At 49.7% G+C, this 27,476-nt stretch overlaps 1 protein-coding gene across 1 annotated transcript in view; it reads left to right on the top strand.

Moving 5' to 3' along the window:
• RELL1 (RELT like 1) overlaps positions 1-27,476 on the top strand; it is a 92,056-nt gene that overhangs the window by 24,013 nt on the left and 40,567 nt on the right. Inside the window, exon 2 of the mRNA XM_054997226.1 lies at positions 21,447-21,674. Within this exon, the coding sequence (XP_054853201.1) occupies positions 21,447-21,674 (228 nt within the window). The remainder of the gene's footprint in view (positions 1-21,446; positions 21,675-27,476) is intronic.

Genomic DNA, 27,476 nt, shown 5'->3' on the forward strand with positions numbered 1-27,476 from the left:
GGACGTTTTGGAGGTTATTAATTCATAGGGTCCCCATAAGTCAGAAGCAACATGACACGCATAATACAACTGTTACTGTGCTGTGTTATGTGAATACTAGCTGCCTTGGACTTTTTAAAATGGAAAAGCAAGACAGATTGAAAGAACATTTTTATCTATGTAATTATTTGAACATTTTTATCTATGTAATTATTTGGGCATTTTATGAGCAATGTTGAAATTTCAGATGTCTGTTAGGTTGTGTGATTATTTATTGATGCCTATTTTAACCTATTGTCAGTCGTTTTGATTTTTCTCACTTCTTGGGAAGTAACATAGTATGGAAGAAAAGTTTTGAGGGGCAAGTGGGACAGAGAAGCTTAAGTGCAAATTTGTTAGTTAATTAAAATGTAATTGAACATAATTTGTAAGAAACAACGGCTCCCAGACTTAACTGGGAGCCTGGGTTGTGGGTGATGCGGAGGAGGTGAGTGGGGAGATGGCATGGTGGCTGCCATGATGTGGAGGGGCAGAGACTAGCCAGGGGCTAGGGGAGCGCGCCCAGGCATGTCCTGTACAGGCCCCTAGTCTGGGAAGCTGCCCCCTGCCCCTCAGCACTTGGCTCATGGCGGAATCGTAGTCGCTAGCCTTCCCTTCCTCTGGCCAAGCGGGTGCTGCCTCTGGTCTCCCCGGCCCTCTTTTGGGCGCGCAAGCTTGGTTTGGTGGTGGCCCATGGGAGAAGTATCAGGTGTGCGCGCACTTGTGTGGCTGCTGCCTTTTCGCCCTTCTCAGAGCTCTGCTCATGCCTGGCCAAGGGAAAGCTTTCCTGGGAGGAGTGTCAGGCGCCTGCTTGCACTGCTGTAGCCTCCTCACGCCTTTTGAGTGCAGAGCCCTGCTCCTGCCCAGCTGGGGGAAAGCTTTCCCAGGAGGAGCATCTGACGCCTGCTTGCGCTGCTGTAGCCTCCTCGCGCCTCTTGAGTGCAAAGCCCTGCTCCTGCCCTGCCCCCTGCTCCTGCCCAGCTGGGGGAAAGCTTTCCCAGGAGGAGCATCTGGCTCCTGCTTGCGCTGCTGTAGCCTCCTCACGCCTCTCGAGTGCAAAGCCCTGCTCCTGCCCTGCCCCCCTGCTCCTGCCCAGCTGGGGGAAAGCTTTCCCAGGAGGAGCATCTGGCGCCTGCTTGCGCTGCTGTAGCAGCTTCCTTCTCCCTGTGGCCATTCAGCTGGCTGAATCAGCCCCAGGAGGATCTCCTGGCGCTCACTCACATTGCTGCTGTCTCTTCACCCTACTTGGATACAAAGCCCTGTTTCAGCTCTGGCTGCCCCTGCTCAGTGCTGGCATCATGAAGGACAGGTGGTAGAAGGACTGGGCACCCACAAGAGCTCTGAGGAGGGGCAGTGCCACGTCCCTGGTATCCAGCACATCATCAACCCCTTCAGCCATGTATTCAGCATCTCCCTCCCCTTCAGGCACGAGAAAGGTTAGTGGAAAGTGATTGCTGCTGCCTGGGTAAGCTGCTCCAAGGGGGCATGAGTGACGGCAGCGGGTCGCTTCTCCTTTTTGGTTGCACACAAAGGGCATATGCACCCCCCCACATGAGTGGAGCTGGGAAATAAGGGTGGCATGCTCCCTGCTTGCTTGGTAGTGGTTCCTGCTGAACTCAATGGGCAACATTTGCAGCCTATGCTGAGAGTGGGGAAGAGGGCAGACGCAAGGCAAACAAACCAAACCCACACACCTAGCTGGAGGAAAAATAAGGCCACAACTTTATTGAATACAGCATAACGAGTATTGGCGAATCATACGGATCGGACCTCAAAGCATCGCCTGCCAGTCGATGACCCTTCACTCCCTCAGACCAAGGAGTGACACTAAGGGGGAGATCACCTGGGTGTACACGTCTTAGTGATTCTCCTGCCACCTGGAAGTGAGTGTGCCCTGGCATCCCCTGAGCTGGGCATGTACCTCCATCACCCACTCCCAGGATTCCTTATGGGAATCCCCTTCAAGGGGAGCCTGGGCACACAGGTCCTGGCTCCCCCCAAAGAGATCTGATCCAATGACAAACCACCACAAGATTCATGCAATGGCTCCCCACCAACACTCCTACCACTGCAGCCATGCCAAAAGGCTGTCCCTTAAATCCTGTAGCCAGATGTCCTGCCCCCAGCTAGATAAGTGAACACCATCTGGGCGATACAACACCTCCAAGTGAAAAGAAATTTCCAGATGCATGATCAGCATCCCTCCCACAGCATTGATATATTGCTCCATGGCCCACACCAGCCTCTGTTGGACCCCATCAATCTTCTCTGGGCAACGGGCCCCGTGCCAAACGTGCCTCTTCAGCAAGTCCAACCACAAGAAGAAGGTCCCACGGCATAGTCCTCACAGATAGTCCAAATCACCACACATGGAGCACTTCAAGTCGGGGCACTCTTGCTTGCACAAGTTGTTCTCACCCAGCTGGATGATGAGAGCATTGGGTGGGCCATACTGCTGGACCTGGCACACCAGCGTTGGCAGCAGTGCATCCCAAAGCATGCCGTGCACTCCAAACCAGAAGATCCTGATGTAGCCATCCAGTCCCAGGTGTCTGCCCCATCCGGAAGCCACTGCATACTCCCCCCCCCCCAGTGAACAATACTGTGACCGCAGATCCAGACCATCTTCCTTTGACCTGGAGACAATGGAGGGATGAAACAAACCAGATCAGTATACCCATTTGCGTGTAGGGTGAATGTAAGTCTGGAAGGCCCTAGACTTCCAATGGCCCAGATGCTGAATGGCCTGGGCCGGCATGCCCAGGTCTCCAGCCGCAGTGGCTGCCCCGATCTAAAAAGGAGTGGCATAGTCCGGGGAATGGAGACTCGTGGCCTGCAGATATGCTCGCAAGAGGGTAGCAAACTGATATCGGATGGCCGGAGACCCATCGCTGTGGACCAAGAACGGGCCCTGATTGTGAGGGCGAATAGCCAGGTAACCCTGCACAGCTGATACAGGACAAATGTTCTGGTCTGAGGAGGACCGCAAACAGAAGGTGGCCCCAGGCCCAAGCTGGGCCACCTTAGAATGGCGTACAGTGATGGAGACTCCCAGCCCTCCCAGATGAGTCTCAACGAGAACCTGCTGCCAGCTTGGTGATGCAGAAGGCCCCCAAAAATGCAAGCATGAACACTGTACGAAAAAGCTGAGCCTCAAATGGGGACCAACAAAGCCCGGTGACTGCCTGAAAGATCAAGCGTAGAATGGGCAAGGTGATGGGCCTTTGCCAATCAGAGGGGAGGGGAAATCCGGCCCCACCCCTCTATAGCCTTGCGGGTGGGAAAGCAGGCACAAGGGTCTTGGAAGACATGGACCTTACTGAAGAAGGAAATGGCTGCGAGATCCTTTCACATGGACCTGGGTGCAAAACCCAACCCCCATAGGTGAGCCAGGTACTGCAACACCATTGACTGTGATGCAGGCCAAAGGGTCTGGGCTCCCACTTTGTGGGAGAAGGCCATGAAGCAAGTTACAGCTGATGAGTAAGCACGCAGAGTTGATGGAGCCACCGACCTGAGCATTCTGTGCATTATGTTGTCCCGCCAATCAGCCACAAGTCCTCAGGGAACGGATTGGGGGTGTGATGAGCCTCTGGAGCCAGGGTGAAGAACCTCTCCATCTGGAATCAAGACAAGGCGTCCGTAATGCCTTTATCCACACCTGCTACATGACGGGCTGAGAAAGTGATGTTAGAAGCAAGGCAAACCAACACGAAATGGCGAACAAGACACATAACCCGCTTAGAGCAAGAGGAGTGCTTGTTAATAGCCCTCACCAAGGCTTGGTTGTCACACCAGAAGAGGATCCGTTTATCTTGGAATTGCTCACGCCACAGTGTTACGGCCACTAAGATGGGAAATAGCTCCAGAAAGGTGAGATTCACGAGGATCCTGGTCTCTGCCCAAGAGTCAGGCCAGCACTGCGCGCACCATCTACCATTAAAAGAAACACCAAACCCGAGGCTGCCAGCAGCATCTGACTGTACCTGTAAACCCGTGCCCAAGTCCAAGGGCTCCTGCCATAAGGAGATCCCATTGTAGCTGGACAAAAAATCAAGCCAGACCCAGAGTTCTTCCTTAATGTCCCTCACAAGCCGGATATGGTGGTGGGGAGATAATACCCCCTCCACATGCCCTGGAGAGATGAGAACAGAACGTCCAGACCGGGGAGACCACCCTGCAGGCAAAGTTAAGGTGCCCAATGATTGACTGAAGGTCTTTTAAGGTACACTTTTTGTGTGTTAAGGTTAGGTTGATGAGATACCGCAAGCGAGCCTATTTGTCCCTAGGGGAGTTGAGAAAGCCAGGCTACGGAATCTAATTCGATACCCAAATATGTGAGGCAGGGCCCTCAGTTTTTTCCTTTTCTAGGGGGACGCCCAGCTCCCTGGCTAAGGCCTGAAAAACGCCTAATAGATCCACACAAGTGGAGCTCCCAGGGGAGGCCATTATCAAAAAATCGTCCAGATAATGAGTGATATGGGGGGGAACCCATGCAATCCTCGGCAGCCCATTCAATGAAAGTGCTGAACTTTTCGAAGGCTGCACAGGCCACTGAGCAACGCATTGGCATGGCCTTGTCCATATACCGGTCACCCTGGAATTTGAAGCCCAGCACACAGTGGTCTAAGGAGTGGATGGGCAAAAGCCTGAAGGCAGACTGAACATCACATTTGGCCATAAGGGCCTCAGGTCCACATGAGCGAACTAGGCGAACTGCGTAATCAAAAGAAGCATACCTTACAGAGCATAACTCAGGGGGAATGAATTGATTGATGGATGATCCACGGGGGTAAGATAGATGGTGAATTAGCATGAACTCCCCTGGGGATTTCTTAGGAACCACTTCCAAAGGAGAGACCCTTAGATTGGGCAAGGGAAGGAGGAGAATGGCCCAGCGACATGCCTGGCCGCCACCTCCTAGGTTATTTTTGCCGCCACAACCTCTGGCATTTCCCTGGCTGATTTCAGGTTGCTGGAGGTAGTGGCCATGCGGGGACTCATGAATGGTATATGAAACCCAACCGTGAATCCCTCCCTGAGGAAGCTGGTGTCCTCTTTGTTGGGGTAATGTGAGAGGAGGGGAAGGAATGCTTGAACCCTGACGGTGTGGGCAAGGGCACCCTGGTTGGGGCTACTTGTTGACGCTGGCTCCACGGGCAACGGTAGAGCTAGACCCCCCCATCCTTTTGGGAACCGCTACTGGAGGGCAGGCCACCTTGAAAGAGCAAAGGGGGAAAGGAACTGTGGGGGTATGAAGAGCAGGAATGGGGACCAACACAGATATCGCAGTTGTGCTCAAAATGGCATTTACGACATTGGCACCTGCCCTGATTAAACTCCCAACATACTCCCCGGGGCTTATCCCACCGAGCAAACCATCCCCCCCTGTGGGATCCCTCACCTCTCCCCTTCATGTGAGGCCCCACCAGCCAGAGCCACAATTTCTGGTTGATGAGGTCCCATCTGGCCCAAGGATTATGGGAGGCCCTTTTATGAAAGGCCTCATCATATTCTATAGCTGCATTGTCCACTGCCAAAGCCTGGGTGCGGAGAATGTTCCCTTGAATGGTTGGTGAAGGGCCAGCTCCTCTCAGGGTAGGCCGCCTGCACCACCCCCATGTAAACTAAAACCCTCTAACCAATTGCTGAAAGAATGCTCAACCACCTCCTTCTTCCCCTTTTTTATCCTACTTAGAGGCGGGGGCACACCTCCCATCCTCTGCCTCAGGTCTGAGAAGGGAAAAGATGTCTACATAATAGCCATCCAGAATCCTTTCTCAAACCTTGCGGAACAGGTGAATCCCAGGGGGGTCCTCGTTGTTCATGAAGGATGAGACTGGGAGAGTGTCACTTGCCCGCTTGGCACCCCAAACTTCCTGAGGGTCACCTTTCCCATCCTGATCCCCCCCCCCGTGCCACTGGGCCCAACCCAGGAGACCAGGAACCATGGCTCATCAGAGGAAAAGGACTCACCTGAGGATCCCCCCTGTTTGAGTCCTCATGCCACCTGCGCCGATGGGTCTTCCTTCAAGAGATCTTTCTCTTGGAGGCATGCCTGTGTTCCTGGCTGCCAGAACTCTCAGAAGAACTGGATGATCCCCCGGCCTGGCGCCCTTTGGCTGGTCTGCTTTTCCTTGATGCTTTCTGTTGGGGGACCTCAACAGGCTCCAGGGAAGGCAAAACCATCCTGGGCCTGGAGTTCCCCAGGCCATGAGAAGTTCTAAAGCCTGGCTGATGCTCTGCAGTGAACTAGAAGAAGAATCCATGTTATATGCTGCAGGTTTTCTTGTGCCCGCCCTACCCCGGGCAAGGGGCTTGCATTTTCCCTGCTCATCCCCTTTCTCATTGTTGGAAGCAGGAGGGGAAGGTAGCCTACCTGGCATTGTTGAGGACTGTTGATGCCTCCCCCTCCCATTGGACCTCTTGGCTTCTCTTAGCCCATTGCTGGCTTTCATCTGTGCAGCAGACCTAATTGATAAAGGGTCACTGGCACCGGCCTGTGAAGGCCTGGCTGGCTTTTTTGCTCTGGTACCCTTAGTGGGGGTGGCTGTGGGGTTGGAGGGCCCCCTAGTAGGGGGCTGTCCTGCTGCCTTCCTTCCCTGGGTGCCCGACCTGAGTGCTCCCTGCCCTGGCTGACTGGCAGGAGCCATGCCGCATTCACCCCTGAGCCCGCCCAGGACCTCCCCACAACCAATATGGGCCCTTGTGTGGCCTCCTGAAGCATGTGCTCCCTCATGCCACTGTTGCTGTGCGGCTGCTGCTTCGGGGTGCGGGGCTCAGCTAAACCCTGCTGCCTCCAAATCCCAGCAGCTCTCCTCGCTGGTGATCCTTAGCGGCATGGCCAGGCAGTCAAGCCAAGTCGGGGATAAGGCTCAGCTCCAATCTTTCCCCCTCGGTCGTGAACTGCTGCCGCCGCTCTTACACCGCTTCTTCAGCCCCTTCTTTGGCTGCGGTGTGGTCAGGCAGTTGAGCCGAGTGAGGGTGAGGCTCAGCTCCGACCTCTCCCCTTCGACCTCGAACTGCTAGCTGCCGCTCTTCACCGCTTCTTCTGCCACTTCTGAGGCCCTCACTGCTCCTTCGGCTCTTCCCTGCTCTCTTTGCTGCCCGAGAGCAGCAAATGCCTGGGTGGGGCTGGGAAGTAAGGATGGCGGGCTCCCTGCTTGCTTGGGAGCGGGCCCTGCTGAACTCAGTGGGCATCATTTCTGGGGACCCTGTTGAGTCACGTGAGCCCTGCTTCTATAGGGACACATCTTGAAACTAGCCTTGTGGAAGAGCACCTGCTTTGCATGCAGGATGTCCAAGGTGCAGTTTTACTATTTATGATACAAGATGATGGGGCAGACCTCAACCTGGCAGAGCATAGGCAATGATACTCCTGGGGGAAGCATGATAAATGAGGTGGTATGAAGTAACAACAATGCATGTTTTGTTCATTCTAAAGGGTTGCTGTAGCACAGTGGTTAAGTGGTTCAGCTGCGAATCAGCAGTCTGCTGGTTCGAATCCCACTACTGCCATGAGCTCAGTAGGTGGCTTTGGATAAGCCACTCCTCTCAGCCCCAGCTCCCCAGCTGTATTGTAGGGATAATGATAACAGTAACTTGTTCATGGTTCTGGGTGAGGCACTAATCTGTCTAGAAGAGAGGTATATAAGCACAGTTATTATTATTCACTATGTGGGTTTGTGACGTTAACCACATGAGGTGTGGTAGGCTGAGTGGCAAGTCTGGCACATGATCTCCTGGTGATTTCCTTGTTTTCCTGGGCCAAAGCTTCATCCATTATACTGCCTTGGCTCTGTTAGGAGGTAAAAGTTTTCTCTGGTGCTTGAATGGCAGTGCCCTCCCCCCACATAAGAATAATTCATTGAAACAGCTTTCATTGAATGGTGGAACTTGTATGTGATAACCAATTTTTATGTGAGGTAGAATTTCTTTTATACCCACTGTCATGGTCCCTCACATGAGACTGGCTATAGTTTCTCCAACACACATTTACAGATTCTACAGTGTTGCAGTTGGTCACCTCTCTAGAACTCAGAAGAACTCAGGCACATCTCGAGAAAGTAGAAAATGTGACAGGACACCTGAGTGGCTAGTTGACATTGACAGAGAGGTTGTGGAGAGGGATCTGGCTGCACTGGATGAATACAAATCTCCTGGGCCGCATGGGGTGCACCCAAGAGTGCTGAAAGAACTTTCTAGAGAACTTGCAGAGCTTCTGTCCATCATCTTCAAGGCCTCCTGGAGGACTGGGGATGTGCCACAAGATTGGAGAAGAGTAAATGTTATCCCAATCTTTAAGAAAGGGAAGAAGGATGACCCGGGAAACTACAGGCTGGTCAGTCTGACTTCTGTTGCTGGGAAGATATTAGAACAGATTTTAAAGGGATCAATCTGTAAACATCTGAAGGACCGCTCAGTGATCCGGGGAAGTCAGCATGGTTTTGTCCCTAAAAGATCTTGCCAGACCAACCAGGTTTCCTTCCTTGATCGAGTGACCAGCTTACTGGATTGGGGGAACTCTGTTGACGTGATTTATTTGGATTTCAGTAAAGCTTTTGATAAGGTCCCCCATGACATTCTGTTGGGAAAACTGGAAGACTGTGGACTGGACTATAGGACAGTTCAGTGGATAGAGAACTGGTTAGAGGTCCGCACCCAAAGAGTGGTGGTCAGTGGCGTTTCATCAGATTGGAGGGAGGTGTCCAGTGGGGTGCCACTGGGCTCAGTTTTGGGCCTGGTACTTTTCAATATTTTTATTAGTAATCTGGATGAAGGAGTGGAAGGGCTGCTCATTAAGTTTGCTGATGATACCAAATTGGGAGGAGTAGCAAACACCCAAGAAGATAGAATTAAAATTCGACAAGACCTGAATACTCTGGAGAGCACCTGGAGTATTATGTGCAGTTCTGGAGGCCTCACTTCAAAAAGGATGTGGACAAAATTGAGAGGGTGCAGAGGAGAGCAACAGGAATGATCAGGGGTCTGGAGACTGAGCCCTACAAGGAAAGGCTGAGGGCCTTGGGAATGTTTAGTTTGGAGATGAGGAGATTGAGGGGGAACATGATTGTTCTCTCTAAGTATTTGAAAGGCTGTCGTTTGGAGGAGGGCAGGGAGCTGTTCCAGTTGGCAGCAGAGGGTAGGACCCTAAACAATGGGCTTAAATTACATGCACAATGGTACCAGCTGGATATTAGGAAGAACTTTTTCACGGTCAGAGTAGTTCAAAAGTGGAATCAGCTGCCTGGGGAGGTGGTGAGCTCCCCTTCACTGACAGTTTTCAGGAAGAGGCTGAATACTTGTCAGGAATGCTTTAGGCTGATCCTGCACTGTGCAGGGGGTTGGACTAGATGGTCTGTATGGCCCCTTCTAACTCTATGATTCTAAGGTGTCTTCCACCTCAGAGGAGAAGGACCCTTCATGGTAAGTGTCCAAAGGTCCGTTCTGTTGATGAATTTAACTTTCTAGGTGCTGCAGGAGGGAGGGGCCAGTTCTGGAGTGGAATTTGATTGGAGGGAGAGCGAGTCAGTTGGTGGAGGGGGGTTGGAAGTTGACAGTTGGTGGCTGAGGAGAGGGAGGGAGGGCTCTGAGTGGAGTGGGAGGTTTAACCCAGTAACAAAGTATCGTGCCTGCCCTATACAACATCCAGCTAGGCCATGAGTATAGAGAAGGAGGGAGAGATATCAGGGGTTTTGTTTTTTCCTTATGTTATGTATTGTCTTCCGTTTACTGCATACTTGTCTGGGTGGAGTTATAATCTTAAATAAATTTTGTTGAATTAATGAAGGAATGAAGACCCTCTGTTCCACATAGATCCCCAACCGCTTGGGTCCGCTAGGAGGGGAGAGAGAGAATACAAAGGGACGTAACCTGAGGGAGGTTAGGAGGCTGTCCCGCCTAACCGGAACTGCATACAGGGACAGTGGTGGCAGCAACTACCTGGAGACAGGAAAGTGAGACTGCCCCTTCAGGTGCCTGGCTAGGCGAAAAGAGAGGGGTAGGCAGAGCGGGGTCTACCAGTGGGAGGAAAGGCCCCGATTTGCCACAACATATGTCTCCATTGCGCTTAAACTGGACTAACTTTGCATCAGGATTTACTGCAAGTTTTTTAAAATTAAATTAAAGAAATTATGTTGCAAGCCTAACTGATCAACTAAATATAAGAAATAAACAGACGATTAATTAAAGGTCCAATTTTAATGGATGGGACTGCTATTCAAGGGCAGACTTTTTGTGCGTGGTATGTTGGTCCCCATGTGTTTCTGTAATAACGATTGGAAAAAATATATTAATGAGGGTGTTTGTTTAAGCTCAAAAAGGTTGAACTTCTGCTAATATTTGGCTGTATTTAAATGTAATAATTAAGGGGGAAATGTTGTTTGACCTTTTTGAGCTTGGATACCCATTCTGCACTTATTTTTCTCCCCCCCCCCCCCCCGCCCCCGGACCAACTCTCTGTTTCACAAAGATCTGTAGATCGGAGCAGTAACTTAATGTTGACCTTGTACATAGGACTATAACAAGATACTGGTAATCCCTCCCCTATCCTAAAACTGAACACAGGGAAACACTTAGAACAGAGCAACTGTGGTTCTGGAATCTGATTGAGGAGATGGGACAACTGAGGAAACCACCTGTGCCTCCCCGTCCAGTGTTGGTAAATGATGTTCAGTGCACCCATGTCTAGAGAAGATAGGAAGGAACGTCCCCCTTGCTTGAAGATCTCCTTTCCTGGAATTTTACTTCCTCCCCCAAGGTGTTTTTGTACTTTCAAGGGTTGGCTTGCCACAGGGCTTGAGGTTCCAGGACACGTTGGAAAGCACGTGGTGCAACAGGAATACTAAAGCAGATCTCGTGGAAGAGCTTTGTGGGCAACCTGCGCCTTGGCATCCATGATCGAATAAAGGCATTCAGTTAAAAGAAGCGGATTAATCAAGTAAAAATTCTTTAATTCATGTATTGCCTTAACATAAACAAATTGCTGTTGCACAGCAGTTAAATGATTAGGTTGTAGATCAGCACTCTGCTGGCTCAAATCCCACTTTTGCCACGAATTCAGCAAGGGGCCTTGGGTAAGCCACTCCTCTCAGCCCCAGCTCCCCAGCTGTAGTATGGGGATAATGATAACACTGACTTCTCTCGCTATCCTTAGTGGGGCACTAATCTGTCTAGAAGAGTGGTATGTGAGTGCACTGGTTTTGTTACTGTTGTTTAAACCTACAAGAATTGGTTGTCATTTTTTCCCCCGTTGCCTTTGGTGATAATATACAAAAATCTAGTAGGACAGTTTTTAATCTAGAAGGAAAGGTGCCTGCAGGCTAAAACTGAACACATCTGTCTGTTGAACAGTTTCTTCTTTATAATTTGTACATATTCACTTGTAGTTTCCTAATGTGGTAATTTCAGAAAATTAAATGTTTCCTCAACTGCTAATAAAGAGGAGGCAGCCGTGTTAATGCACTCCCTATTATCACTTCCTCCTGATGGAAGGCGCTAATTTTAGTCTGCCTCTGAGTTTTGCTGCATGAAAATCAGGCTGACTTTAAGTCATCCCCAGTTTGGTTGACAGCTAGCCAAATTAAAAAGGTGGCCATTGTTAAGAGAGATTTCTTTGTATGCCTGGGAGAATATAAAAGAATTGCAATGCTATACAATAGCCTTAGTGTGACAGTTATAATCAAGCTCTGTGAATTGTTTCTCTGGCTGCTGTAATGACTTGGCTGCTGTGTCAGATGTGTTTCCTGGATGAGGCATCGGTCCTGGACCCATTCCAGTCTGGTTTCCGCCCAGGTCATGGGACTGAGACAGTGTTGGTCACCCTCACAGATGATCTCCGCAGGCATCTGGATCAGGGCAGGTCAGCACTGCTGGTGTTGCTAGGCCTCTCAGCAGCGTTGGACACGGTTGACCATGAACTGTTAACCCACCACCTTGCCGATGTGGGTATTCAAGGGACTGCCTTGCAGTGGCTTGTCTCTTTTCGCCATGATCGGGAACCTATCTCTCAACCTAACGACAGTAATCCATGCAATGGTCACCTCCAGATTAGATTACTGTAACTCGCTCTACGCAGGGCTTCCCTTGGGCCTGACCCGGAAATTGCAGTGGGTCCAAATTGCTGCTGCTCGTGTCCTGACAGGAATTTCATTCAGGGCACATGTGACTCCAACTCTGCAGCAGCTGCATTGGCTCCCCGTGGAATTCTGGATCAGGTTCAAGGTTCTGGTTCTGACCTATAAAGCCCTAAATGGACTGGGACCAGCATACCTGAGGGACCACCTCTCCCTATATGTACCTTAGAGAGCTCTTAGATCTGCAAGTAAACACCTACTGGTGGTCCCTGGCCCCAGGGAGGCTCGGCTGGCCTTGACCAGGGCCAGGGCGTTTTCTGTTCTGGCCCCAACCTGGTGGAACTCTCTGTCGGAAGACACTCGGGCCTGCCAAGATCTTGTATCTTTTTGGCAGACCTGTAAGACAGAGATGTTCCGCCAGGCATATGGTTGAGGCCAGCACTGGATCCATCTAATTAGCTTCCCTGCCGGTCTCCTGTCAGTGGTGGGGGGGGGGGGAGCATATGGTCCATCTGCCTCCCCATGCTTGAAGAGTTAGAGGTTCACCAACCCACACCTCCACCCTTTTCTTCCCTTGTGTATGGTGGGCAGGGCAAGGGTGTCTCATTTGGAATGTGGATATCCATGCGATGTTATTTTATTGGTTTTACTTATTGTATCTTATTTATGATTGTGACCCGCCCTGAGCCTGCTTGTGGGGAGGGTGGGCTAAAAATCCAACAAACAAACAAACAAAAATATTTGTGTAATGTAGCTGTCGTAGTTGATACTGTCCCTAGCATCAAGTGAGGACCGCTTCCCTTTGGTACAGTCAATTGCCATCAAGTGAGGATAGCTTTTGTGTGTTCAGCTACTATGGTCTCCCATCTGTGTGGAGGAACTGCTTTAGTGCAGTGGTTCTTCCCCATGCCAATACCCCCTTCCTCAGAGAGATGTTCTCTAGAGAAGAAATTGTATCATGTTCCCTGTTCACGTGGCTCCTTCTGTGTCTCTTCCAGAGAAGTATAGAAAACAGTTAACAGGGAAGTGGAGCTGATCCGCGAATCAGGCCAGAATCTCTTGCTACCAAGGATTATGGAAATTCTCTTATGCTTCAGAGACGGTTCAAACTTTATTTTGTGATGTGACGTAGTTCCACTATCACACCTTAATTAAAAAAAACAGGAAGGGCGGGAGGGCCAACAACATTAGCTCTGCCTGCTGTCCCCCACAGACTGAGACATGGCTAAAGGGGGCTATGTCAATATGTGGTTTTGGCAGACCCCTTCCAATCGTCATGCCATTTTCCTGATGTCATGGCTTGAATGTGGGAATGAGCTGCTGAAGTCCCTAATAAGTCCAGGTTCTTGCACAAGCTCCTTTTCCTTTTAATGCTTCGAGTTAAAGAACCCTTTGCCTGTCTCTCAGTTGAGGAGAAAAGGGTTCTCCTTGTATAATAGTGTATGGGGTGGGGGTATTCGTTTGGACTAGTTGGTAAACCCACAGAGGAGGTTGGGGACACACTAGTGACTACATCTATAGGGAGGGCAAACTGAAGGACTTGGGGCCTTTGGACCCTAGGTGACCACTCACACTCCCCTCCCCCAGTCAGAACCTGCCACCTGCCTTGTTTAACAGCAATAACAGTGTGCTCATATACCGCCCTTCTGGACAGATTAGTGCCTCACCCAGAGCGGTGAACAAAGTCAGTGTTGTTATTATCCCTGCAATACAGCTGGGGAGCTGGGCTGAGAGGAGCGGCTGACCCAAGGCCACCTGCAGAGTGTCAGGTGCTCTGGATCGCCTGTCATACCCCCCCCCCCCCCCGCAGCTGAAGCTGATGCTGTTGTAGTGATTCTGTCACGGGAGTGGGAAACTGAGAATGGGAAGTGGTTGTTGAGTCCTGCTGTAATCTCTGGACTTGAGAAGTCCATGAGTCCCACAGCCTCTTTTCCTGCTTGCAGAGTTTGAAGACTGTTAGGAGGGGGGGGGGAATTAGGAGTAGTTGTAGGGAACCTTTATCTGCTTTAGGTTTGTCTGTAGCCGCCACTCCTAGCAAGGATGGCGTAAGTGTATGATACTGGCATCTTATCAATAAAGAACTTTAACTCCTGAAGTGAAGTCTTTAGAGAGGTGCTGGGCATCCTTGCACAGAGTTCACAGCAATAGTTGGAGCTGAACTAGCAGAGTGCTGATTCACAACCCAGCCACTTAACTGCTGTGCTACACCAGCTCTTTCCCTTGGCAAGGTGCAGCAGTATTCTCTCGACTGACCCTTTCACTGAGAAGAGTTGAGGAAAAGTGAAGCAGGAAGTTGTGCCTGCTTTGCCACTGCATGGCAGGAACCCACCCCACAGCTGGCCCCTTTGCAAGGGAAGGAGGAAGAGGGCTAGGTGCGTCCTGCTGCTGCAAAGGAAAAAAGAGGCTTTGCATAGCCACCCACTGGGCCGGTGAGTGCCTTCTGGGGCTGCTGCTTGCCCTGACAGACCTGAATGCTGTGGGCTGGCAGTGGGCTGCAGGTCTGGAAGGCGCCGTTCCATCTTCAGTGCTGTAAGCAATTGCTTAGGGGCACCGTTTGGATGGGCCATCCCTGGCAATAAGTATTGCTTGTGAGTTGCACTCGTGAGCGCTTGGCACTCTGGGCGGCTTTGGAGTGCCACCTTGAGGGGGCCAAGAGTAATGGCCAGCAGCTGACCAATGATCAGGAGGTGACAGCAAGCAAGTGACAGGGAAAGTAGAACCATCTCGATGATATTCCTGTTCCCTTAGACCCCTCTCTTCTGTTCCTTGCCTGGGCCGGGTTTGCAGTTTAGCCTGTTTTTGACTGCAGTTGAGACAAGACTTACTCATTTCTTGAAGGGCAAGGGAGCTTTATTTGTAGTCTCTGACCTTGCAAGGGGAAAGGGGCCATGAGTGTTTGGCCAGCAGAAGCAACCTTTTAGCTTGGTGTTCTCGTCAACAAAGATGTCTTTGCTCTCTGTTGCCTTCACTGATGGCTGGTAGGAGCTCGCCTGCGTGACTTACCTTTTTAAATATTTTAAATATTTATTGATTGATTGAAAACTTTTGTGAGCTGCCTTTCTATCCAAATAGGGTCCCCAAGGTTATGAAGGTTAAAACATTAAGAGATTTAAAACAACATTTTAAATAATTTAAATTTAAAACAGTGTTTAAGATAGTATAAAAGTAATTCAGTAAACACACATACAAGTACATAACACCACAAGCAGGAGAGAGGGGCCAGTATCAATTGTAAGAATGTTTAGCTTACTTTGTGCCCACCACCCAATGGAAGATGCTATTGGTTGATTTTAAAAGAGGAAGGATTGTTCATTCAGTGTACAGATACCACATATTGCAAAGACAGCGATAAGAAATGAGAAGCATGTGCAGCAGTCAGACTTGAGGGGTATGAGATCTCCCCCACTAGAGAGGAGCACAAACCAGGACAATGGCAGTTCATGGTGGTTCATTGCGCTTCATGAATCATGAACTTCCATGAACTTGCCCGGTTCATGAACCAGTTCGTTTGGTTCATGCAGTTCATCAGTTCTGGAGGCCGTAGAATGGCCCCCTTGACAGTCAGAGACGCCAAACTCACAGGGAGTCTTCAGCTGGCTCTTCTCCAGCCACCCTCCAAGTTTGGCAAATATTGGATTTCAGATGTCCAAGTTGTAGACCCCCCCCCCCAAGTTTCCTCCAGGAAAGTTTCATTAGATATAATGGGAGCCACGAATGCCAATTGACTTGCATTGGCTCCATTGAAATACATTGCAGCACCGAAAAGTTGCAATGAACACGCGGGATGATGGAGTTGGAGGATCCTCCTCTGAGAATGGAGTGACAGTCCCTGGGACCAGCTCAACTGCTCCGGGGCTGAAATGGGGACAGCCAAGGAGATATTATTGAGGAGACAGGAATATTCTTTTAAAGGACAGGAAGACAGAGACAATCTTATGAGAGGAGGTTAATCTTGGGGGGGGGGGAGTAGCTGTTCTTTGGGGAGACAGGAATATTCTTGTACAGGGAAGGACAGAGGCGATCCGTGAGGGGAGATCAGTCAGGGGGAAGGAGACCTTGGGGGGACAGAAATCTTCCCAAAGAAGTGGGCAAGGGACAGGGAGACTGGGAACCAGAGAGGATGTGAAAACAGACCCTGGGTGAGAGTTGCCACAACAGCCAGAATCCATCTCCCCAGTGGGGTGGCCAAGAGGGAAGCCTTCCACCAGCAGAATCCATCTCTGCAACAGGGTGGGTGATTCTTGAGGAGGGGCTCAGTCCAGCCTGTGGATCAGGGGGTTGGCTTGCCCCAGGCAAGCTGTGTAAGAGCAGAGGAGGTCAGTGTTGTCCTGAAATGGCTTCAAGACATGGACCATTTGGGAGAGGGTTAGCCATTCTGTAGAGCTAATGCTGAATTTCTTTCCCCCCTGCAAAATGGGCGCAGAGGATGTGATATCCTGCACCACTTTTTTTGCTCCATAAGATGAGCTGTCATCAGATAGGTGGAGTTCCAACGGGTGGGCATGTCCTGGAGGAGCTGGCACTCGGGCTCCCCCTCTCCTGCCTCTCGTGCAGCTGGCGGGCCAACTTAATGTTGCAGGAGAAATGGGCAGCCAGACGCCAGCAGCTGTTCAACAAGGTGCACGTGTCCACTGTTCCCTGGTCCCAGGTGGGCTTGATGGTGCTACCCAGCCCAAGAACATCCCTCATGACCAGGTGCATCTTGTGCACTAGGCAAACAATGCCCTCAAGGGACGCGACATTCAGGGCTGCCACCATGTTTCTTCTGGTGTCTGTGACCATGTAGTCATGGACAATATCACCCATGGGCACCCACTCCCTCAGTCCAGACTTGATCGTGGTGGCAATATTCCTCTCTATGTGATCTGCATCCATCCCCCACGCCTGGAGCAGAACCACTCTGTAGCCCAGCAGCAGGGGTGTCCCCTCCTCCTGGGCCCTAGTTTTTCCCTCGTGGTCCTCCAGTTGCCACCAATGGGCAGTGAGGGCGAGGTATCCATGCTGCTGGCTGCTCCACAGGTCCGCTGTGAAGTGCATGGTCCACCTTTGTGCTCTGAACAGCTCTTCTGCCTCCACCTCAATCCCCACAAGTGGATCTGGAGAAAGAGGCTCTGCCTCTGAGACCCCCCCCCCCCACTAGTGCTGGTCATCAGTGGGCCAGCAGGATGGGCTTGGGATCTCTTCCCCCCATGACCACCGTTGCCCTCCAATCTAACCTTCATGGTGCTGATAGGCATTGTGGTTGGTAAGGCAGCACTGTGTTGGCCCTCAGGTGAGGAACCCACAAGGCTTGGCCCCCGAGCCTGGCAGTGGCACAGAGACTGGGGTGGGGTCAGAGCCCTGACCCACCACCCAGGCCCTTTCCCAGCCGGGACAGGTGTTCTAAATAATAGTCCTCACAGGAACCCGCTAGGCTTGGCCCCCGAGCCTGGCAGTGGCACAGAGACTGGGTGGGGTCAGAGCCCTGACCCACCACCCAGGCCCCTTCCCAGCAGGGACAGGTGCTCTAAATAATAGTCCTCATAGGAACCCACTAGGCTTGGCCCCCGAGCCTGGCAGTGGCACAGAGACTGGGGTGGGGTAAGAGCCCTGACCCACCACCCAGGCCCCTTCCCAGCAGGGACAGGTGCTCTAAATAAAAGTCCTCACAGGAACCTACTTGGCTTGGCCCCTGAGGCAGGCAATGCCGCGGAGACTGGGGTGCTCAAAATATTAGTAAAAGCCTCAGATGAGTAACCCACTAAGCTTAGCCCCTGAGCCTGACTGTGGAACAGATGCAGGTGCTTCAGAGCCCTGAAGCACCAAAATGTCAGTTCCTCTCTGTCTAACTGCCTGCTGGAAACTGAAACCTCTCGCCTGAGAGCTGGGGGTTATATACGCCTTCTGCTTTCATAGAGCAGAATAAGAGCTCTCTAGTTGGCAGCCGGAGCTGCCTATCAAGCTTTGGAGGGCTGACATTGGTGTTTCCAGGACTGCAGAAGGGCAGAAAAAGTCCATCTCCCTGTTGTGTAGGGAATTAATTGATCGGCACCAGGCTGTCTGCAGTGACCCACCGGAAAACAAACAAAATGACCCTCCCAAAAAATCATAGCAGTTCATCATGGTTCATCAGAAATATGCACCGACGAACCACTCGTTCAAAAACCACGAACTGGCCTGGTTCGTGATGAACTTTCGTTCATATTTCTGTTCATGTCCATCCCTACCCCCACCTTGTTTGACAGCGTGTGATTCTTGCAGCCCTTTCACCAAAATTCCCATCCCCAGAGCCCTCACATGCGTGCTTGAAATTTCTTAACATAATGCTGATAGCCCCATGTTTTGTGCTCTGCTCTCCGACATATAGGTCACTTGCTTAGAGTTTATAAATTGCTATTAGCATCCTAAGACTGGCTGCGCAGTTGGGCAGAATTTATATTTTATCAGGTGATCTTTATACAGTATGCAATCTTCTCCCATATATGCAGTGATGAATAGTTTTAATCACATAAATGGGACTTGATGCAACCAGCTCTGTTGCGATAAGCTGGTAATAGTTAAACCAAAATCTGGAGCAACAGGTTCTGCTTTTACCAAACCTGTCTTGCTCAGTTACTCATTTACTAATTTCTAGGGCAGAGCTTGTTCATACAAGTGGCTTACTTTGTATGTCAAGAGAAGAAAGTTGGGAAAAAACTTGCATTTTTCTGTAGTAATCTGCTGGGCTGAAGCGGATCCACGTTGCCTCATAAGTGGAGTGAGAATAGTCCTTTCCAGACTTCCAAAATGAGAAACTAGGAGAGGGTATTAGGTTAAGGTAGTTGTATTGGTCATAATGAGAACATTGAAGAAGCTCAAGAAAACATTCTTTGCATGTTTGGGTCATTGTAACTCAGCGCCTCCACTTTACAGAACATGATTTTTTTAATGAATAGGTTATCTTCCTGAGGATTCTTATATAAAGATCTTGCATAAAGATGTTGTTTTTAATTGCCTGGTAGACATTTTTAACTGACTCCTTACAATAATTTAACTTGCTGTTTGGGGTGATGTAGGGTAGCATTACTTTTAGGTTAAGAGACTCCTACATCTTCCTTTTTTGACCATCTTCTCCGTTTTACATGGTGACAGTGGGATGTACACCACAGTGCCCTGGCACGTTCAACGAGGCAGCAGCTGGTCTAGTACTCAAACAATCCTATCATCACCATTAACTTTGTGATTCCTATATAGAACACTTTATTTTATGGGTAAAATGTTTCTGTTTGCTGGATAGTGTTGAGTGCAGACAAAAGCTCAGAGACTGTTGTCATTTCAGCTGAGTTCTTAGTAACTGATATATAGCAAGTCTTTTTTGAAAAACCAGTTTTGTTTTTAAAGTTGTTGTTTACTGTTCAGAGCCCTTTCCAAAGCATGTGATATATATGAAATGTATTTGAAATAAATAGGCTGACACTTGAGAGGTCCCATTTGTTTTTAAATTCGGTTTATTTGCCAGCTAAATGAAACAGTATAACAACAACAACAGCCACGTATATGCCTAACTAAAAACTTCAGTAATTCATTTATTTATACATTCATTCATGCACAATACACATAATAAAAGCTATTTGTACATACAAATCTTCACTTCCCACATGAAAAATCCTTTGCACAATTGCTAAAAACAGGTTACCTAAAAATATTAAAGTGCTCGTGCTACAAAATGCTATACAATTTTATTGCACATATAGTCCATAAAGTGCAAATGCATAGTAATAACTCAGCATAATCCCTAATTACAGGTCCCAATTAGCAAAAGTTCAGCTGCTATGTGAAGACTACAATCAAGGTAGGGAACAATCCTTGTATGTCAATTCCAAAAGGCTGTGTAAAGTAGAGTCCAATAAAATTGGACTCTACTTTACACACGAAATGTCAGGGACATGATTATACACTCAGCCATGCGTCCGAAGAGGGACAGCCTATATCCACGACTCCCAAAGGGTTTACAAAAGTGTGGTAGGTGTAGGCAATGTCAATTACTTATGAATGAAAGAGATTTACAGGAATTAAATGTTAGGACACCACAAACATTTATGAATTGCAATATGGAGTATGTAGTGTACCTCTTAAAGTGCCCGTGTGGTTTATTATATGTGGGAAGCACTACCTGCTCCTTCAAGGTTCGTCTGTATGAACATCAGTCGCGAATAAAGAATAAAGTCCTGGAGGCACCTTTGAAGCAGCACTATTTAGAGAAGGCTCATAATGAAATGGATATGAAAGTTACAATCTTATATAAAACGGAGCAGAGAGCATCAGAGACTGCAACAAGGGAACTCAGGAGGAAAGAAACATACTGGATTTTTAAACTTGGTAGTTTAATTCCTAGGGGTTTGAATATCACCAATGACTACTCATGTTTTCTGGGCTAAATGGTTTGATTCTGCTTTCTGCTCAATGCTTTTTTTCTGAATACATTTCCCTTTAAGAACTGACTGTTAGCAAACTAGGACGTGGAAGGGTTAGCTATATCAAGCTTGCTATTATTATACGACATCACATGGTGATTATTGAATGGATTCAGGAATGAGAACGTATGAAAAGGATTTATGAGGGATTCTTGTGAGTAATATATGATGATTGCTTTTTATATTGTGCAATGTATTTTAATCTATTGTGTATGTATTTTAATTATTATAATTTTATTATAGTGACTGTATTCTTTGATAAAGATTGTATGAAATGGGCCACGTAAGGATCTAGATAACCTGTCGGAGGACCATACCAATTTTATTGGGCTCTACTTTACACAGCCGTTTGGAATTGACCTACAAGAAGGATTGTTCCCTACCTTGATTGTAGTCTTCACATAGCAGCTGAACTTTTGCTAATTGGGACCTGTAATTAGGGATTATGCTGAGTTATTACTATGCATTTGCACTTTATGGACTATATGTGCAATAAAATTGTATAGCATTTTGTAGCATCAGCACGTTAATATTTGTAGGTAACCTGTTTTTAGCAATTGTGCAAAGGATTTTTCATGTGGGAAGTGAAGATTTGCATGTACAAATAGCTTTTATTATGTGTATTGTGCATGAATGTATAAATAAATGAATTACTGAAGTTGTTAGTTAGGCATATATGTGGTTATTGTTGTTACACAGATTTTATTACCATTGTGTTACTCTCCTTTGCTGCTGGCTAAATGAAACAGGCACTGAGGTACCCTGCCAAGCTGTGACCCAGCTTATTCGTTGATGTGGCCTTGTACTGACCACCGCTTATTTTCTGGACTGAGAGGCACATGAGAACTTTAAAACATTCCAATGTCCTTGAACAAGTCAGATTGATTTAACAACAGCCTCTCTTTTGTATTGTTTTTCATAGGGAATCAAGACCTTCCTACTGCCTTGGCAAGCCACAGCCTAGAAAGTGTTACAGATAAACCTAGCACGGAAAGTACCGGCCATCCTGAATTTATTGCTTATGTCCTGATTCCTGTCTTCTTCCTCATGGGACTCCTGGGGGTTTTCATCTGTCATATGCTAAAGAAAAAAGGGTATCGCTGTACAACAGAAGCTGAACAAGAAGAAGAGAAGCTTGGTGAAAAGATAGGTAGGCAAGAGTCAGCTTAACAAGACTGGCAGTACTATGCTAAGAGAGAACAGCATGGCTTGGCCTCGTTTGAGAGGAAGAAACCCTTGTGGAGTAGTGTTTCATGTTGAATTCAAATCTCCACATTTCCTTGAAGCCTCATCTCACAGTTGTGAGGATGAAATGGGGGAGAGGGTGGGGAAGTGAACTTCTTAGAAAGTGGAGTGGGGAAGTGAGTTTCTTGGGAAGTGTTGAGGGTACAAATGCACTGTGAGATGAGAGCCAGTTTGGTGTAGTGGTTAAGAGCGCGGGACCCTAATCTGGAGAGCCAGGTTTGATTCCCCACTCCTCCACTTGAAACCAGCTGGGTGACCTTGGACTAGTCACAGTTCTCTGGAGCTCTCTCAGCCCCACCCACCTCACAGGATGTTTTGTTGTGGGGATAATAATGGCATACTTTGTAAACCATTCTGAGTGGGCATTAAGTTGTCCTGAAGGATGGTATATAAATCAAATATTATTATCAGGGGTCATTTCGTAGAAAAAGAACTGCAGGAACTCATTAGCATAACTCATTAGCATATGCCACACCCCTTGATCGGGCCAAAATGGCCAGGATTCTGCTGCTGCCAGACGGGGGAGTGTTCCTCCACCTGGCAGTGGCCCGATCAGGGCCTTTTTGGCCCCAATCCAGGCCAAAACAGGCCCCAAATGGCTATTTGGGGCACATTTTGGCCTGGATCTGGCCCAAAATGGCACGAATTGGGTCAGTGCCAGGCAGGGAAGGTGGCCCCCACCAGGCACCGAGCCAATCTTGGCAGTTTTGGTCCTGATCCTGACCGAAAAGGGCACCAAATGGCCAAAAATGGCCATTTGGGCCCTGTTTGGGCCTGGATCATGGCCAAAACAGCCTGGACCAGACCAGTGCTGGGCAGGGGAGGGTTCCCCCACCTGGCACCGACCAGATCCCAGCAGTTCTGGCCCCAATCCCGGCAGAAAATGGCCCAAACGTCCGAAAGTGGCATTTTGGGCCAGAATCGGGGCTGAAAAGGACCAGATCTGGTCGGAGCCGAGTGGGGGAACCCTCCCCTGCCTAGTACAGCCCTGGTCCAGGCAGTTTCGGCCCCTATCCGGGCCCAAACCGGCCTTTTTTGACCTGTTTTGGCCAGGATTGGGGCCGAAACGGCTGGGATTGGCTCGGAGCTGGGCGGGGGAGACTCCCTCTGCCTGGCACCGACCTGATCCAGGCTGTTTCGGCCCCAATCCGGGCCGTTTTGGCCCCAATCCAGACTGAAATGGGCCCCAAATGGCCATTTTTTACCCGTTTTGGCCCAGCTCGGGGCTGAAACGGCCGGGGACCATGTCAGTTCCAGGTGGGGCAGGCTTTCTCCACCTGGCACTGACCCGATCCAGGCCGTTTAACCCCCAATCCAGGCTGAAATGGGCCCAAAATGGCCGAAAATGACCATTTTTGACCCGTTTTGGCCAGGATCGGAGCTGAAATGGCCAGGACCACATCAGTGCTGGGTGGGGCAGGCTTCCCCTGCCCGGCACTGACCCAATCCTGGCTGTCTGTCCCCTATCCTTGCTGTTTCGGCCCCAATCCAGGCCGAAAAGGCCCAAAATGGCCGACAATGGCCATTTTAGGCCCGTTGTGGGCCGGATTGGGGCCGAGACAGCCAGAATTGGGTTGGTGCCCAGCGGGGGATACTTCCCCCGCCCGGCACTGACATGATCTGAGCTGTTTTGGTCCTGATTGTGGCCATTTTGGGCCTAAACGGCCCAAAATGTTTTAAAGTCAGGTGGGTGGGGTCACTTGACTTGGGGGAACTACCAGAACGGTGCTCCGGTGCATTCCCCCTCCAAGTGAGCCCTGGTTATTATTATCACTTAAAAACAACATTAGGTCTGTACAATTGGTGGGTGTGAAGAATGGCTGTTCTGCCTCCAGATATTGCTGGGTAACTTTGATATGGAAGGGTGCATCTAGTCACCCCATTCTGCACTAAAGTTCACCTGCCTCACTTTGGGTCTTTGATGCGCCCCAGGGAGAAAGTGGCAGGGAGGGAGTCAGTCACTGCATTTGGCTTCTCGTTACATGGGAACCTGGGTGCAGGAGCAGTTCCCTGCTGCCTTAGACCTGATATTCTAATGGGAGCTGTAGTGCTGGTTATTTTGTTGTCATGCATACCTATTATCTGACCAGACCAGAGGTGATGTTTTTAATCTCTTAAGTGATGTTCAGGAAGTGGCTATATGCTGCTGGATTGGGCATTCCTTTCCCCTGCTGGGTTTCAAATCCAGATTAAGGGTTGGATCCAACTAGCTGTCCCATTGGTGAAAATGGGAGGAAAGGGTTCCTTTTGACCACCCGAAAAGTCTGTACTGGGGATCATTGGATCTGCATGGACAAAAGCCATGTGGAAGGCAGGAAGTAGTAAGGAGGGGAAATGGATGCAATTGAGCAACAAAGTTGACTGGATTCAACCCTAAGCTAGCATTCCTGTGCATGATGGGGCAGTGCTTACACTGGCTCCGAGAGTTAGGAGCCTGGGGGTGATTCTTGATTCCTCCTTAACAATGGAGGATCAGGTCTCGGCGGTTGCCAGGTCCTCTTTTTACTATCTTTGTCAAGCCAGGCAGCCTGCCCCCTATCTGTCATCTCGCGACTTGACTACAGTGGTCCAAGCAATGGTCACCTCTAGACTAGACTACTGTAACGCACTCTACGCTGGGCGTCCCTTGAGCCTGATCCGGCAGTTACAACTGGTGCAGAATGCAGCAGCGCGAGTTATTACCAGAACACCAATATGGGAACATATAACACCGGTATTGCGCCAGCTGCATTGGCTACCGGTGGATTACCAAATCAGGTTCAAGGTTTTGGTACTAACCTATAATGCCCGAAGTAGACTGGGACTGTCGTACCTGTGGGATCGCTTCTCCCCATATGAGCCCCAGACGACTCTTTGCTCAAGCGACAAACATCTTGTTAAAGATCCCTGGCCCTAGGGAGGCCCACCTATCATCGACCAGGGCCAGGGCGTTTTTGGCCCTGGCCCCAACCTGGTGGAATGCTCTGTCTTGCGAGACCAGGGCCCGGCAGGACTTGTTATCATTTCGCCAGGCCTGCAAGATGGAGCTGTTCCGCCAGGCATATGGGTGATGCTGGGCGGTGCCCGTCCCCCCTAGTGGGGGGGGGGGTGAGATTCTGTGCCCTCCCACCCAAAGTCATCTCACATCTTTATACGATCGCTGTAATCTGCTCTATAGACGGTGATAGGTGAATGTATAACGTGCTGCTATGATTTTATTTTTTATAACTGTATTTACATGGTGCTAATATACGTTTTAAATGAATGATATGTATTATTTGTATTTTAATGGCTATTGCTGGTGAATTGTGTAGTATGTTTTAAATTGTTGTGATCCGCCCTGAGCTCACTTGGTTGGGGAGGGTGGACTATAAATTTAAGTTAATTAATTAATTAATTAATTAATTGACTATGGGTGTGCTGCTCCCAAACCTACTTGTGATTCTTTAGCCACAGTTAAGGGATTGGAGATGGCACGCACAGGCTCTCCTAGTTCTTCCTCTAGCTGTGAATGAAGTTCTAAGTGGATTACATGTGTGGCTCAGCTCTTCCTTCCTACAGGGGAGGTCTTAGCCATGGGACATCCAGTGCAGCTGCCTGGGGCCCCATGCTGGGAGCTTTCACCACCCCCCAGCCAGCTCTCTCAGTCAGTGCCTTTAAGCCCCTGCTGCTGCTTGCTGCTGCTGCTGATCCCCCATGAGGCTTGAGACCCAGACCACGCAAGGGGAAGGTGGCAAGCGGCAAGGTGGTCGTGGCTCCCCATCCCCCTTACAGCTGAATCGCCCATGCTGTCGGAGACTCAGGCAATGTGAGGGTGTGTGGGGGGGGGGTCAGCTATAGTGTGGGGCTGGCACTGCCTTACAGCTGAGAGCCCTGAGTGACTCTAGGGCCCTGGCCTTGAGTTTTGCTCTGGGATCCGGAATCACTAAGATGGCTCCTGCCCACTAGTTGTATTAGCACGGTGCATGCTCTAATAGTGGATTTGCTCAAAAGTAATTACTGTTGGTTTCCTTATGAACAAGTATGTTCATCTATGGTTTTCCTGTGCAGTCCCACATGGGACTGCGCACGCGTAGGCCTGCCGACTCCGGAGATTTTTAAAGCTCAAAACCACTAGGGGGCATCCTCTCCTCTCAGTGCGCATGCGCGGCCGTCTTTCCCGCCGAAAACGGTCTCTAAGAGGCAGGGCGCCCTCAACGTACCCTCAGTTCCTCTTTTGCCGCTGACTAGAGAGGTTCTTGCTCACTCTACTTCTTTAGAGATCTTCTTAATCTGTAAGAATGTCAGAGAAAGCTCTATTCAAAAGGTGTATCTCGTGTGATAGGACGGTGACCAAATCCGATGGCCATTCCAACTGCCTGTACTGTTTGGGGGAAACCCACAACACTCAGGCCTGTAAGCACTGCTGCACCTTCACTTTGAAGGTCAGGGCAGAACAGGCAGGTAGGCTTCAAGCCTCTTTGTGGCAGTGCACCATGGCGGCGACCGACCCTCCTTCTAGGGAAAAATCCTCTGTGCAAGGATCAGCTACCCTACCGACGTCCGGGCCCTCTGGAGCTAAATCACCTCGTTCCTGCCCGTTGCCTGCCCACACCGAGCCTCGGCCATCGGGCCCAACAACACCAGTTTGGAGCTCCTCGGAACCGACCGCACCTACCCTGTCGGATCTGACTCCTTCGGAATCGAGGCTAGTGTCGGAACCATCATTGGTGATGTTGGGTAATCGATCCAGGAAGGATGGCTCCGTGACTCCAGGGTTGTTGGAACCAAGAACTCCTCGGAGTGGAGCCACGTCGGATCGTCAGAGTAGCCCTTCGGCTTGAAAGACTTCGTTCCGAAAGAATCTTTGGAACCATCAGTCTCCACCCTGGAAAAGAAAAAGAGGTGTCAATCCTCCAAATCAGATAAGCAGGTCTTGGAGAGTGTCATATCTCCGCAACCTGCGGCGGAACAACACGTCGCAGTTAGACCTGAACCACCTGAGAAGAGATGTCGTGGTTCCGGTGATAGAATCTCCCCCCGAGACACCCCGAGATCTAAGGGGTCTGGGGAGCAGGATGTCATTCTGATCAAAAAAACCCCAACACCATCGGGGATAGCTAGATCACCTTCTCATGGCTCATGGTCGTCACGCTCCTCTCATGCTGAGAGGGGCCACCCGATACAGAAGGAGAGCCCACATTTTTGGGAGAGACACAGCCCTTACTCCAGACATCACCACTCCCCAATGGGCTCTACTTCACATTGCTATTACAGGGAAGGTTCCTACTTCTCGGACCGTGGAACCAAAGGGCGCTCCAGATCCCCTTCAGTGCAAGCTTGCTCTTCCGTGGGATCCAGAAGAACCCCGAGGTTCTCTGATACGGAATATGAGGACTACACCCATTACGAACGATCGTATGACTCCCCTCCCTCGGATTCACCTGACAGGGTGATCAGACCGTCAGAGGAGGCTTCCCCGACAGACGATTTCCGCACTTACAATGAGCTCCTCCAACGCATGGCGAAAGCGCTTGAAATTGAGGTAGCTTCTACGGAACCATGCTCAATGGACAAAATATTAAAACACATATATTCTGGCTCTATCCCTGCTGTAGTGTCCCGATGCAGACTCACACTGGCAGCAGGCAAGGGATAACTCCCAAGTTGTCCAAGCAGGGCAGCACCCAGTTCCAAGGTTCAGGCACCAATTGGGCATACTCACGGCTTCAAGTCCAAAGGAGGATTC

Source organism: Eublepharis macularius, chromosome 14 (assembly GCF_028583425.1).
Source record: "Eublepharis macularius isolate TG4126 chromosome 14, MPM_Emac_v1.0, whole genome shotgun sequence".
Taxonomy (NCBI): domain Eukaryota; kingdom Metazoa; phylum Chordata; class Lepidosauria; order Squamata; family Eublepharidae; genus Eublepharis; species Eublepharis macularius.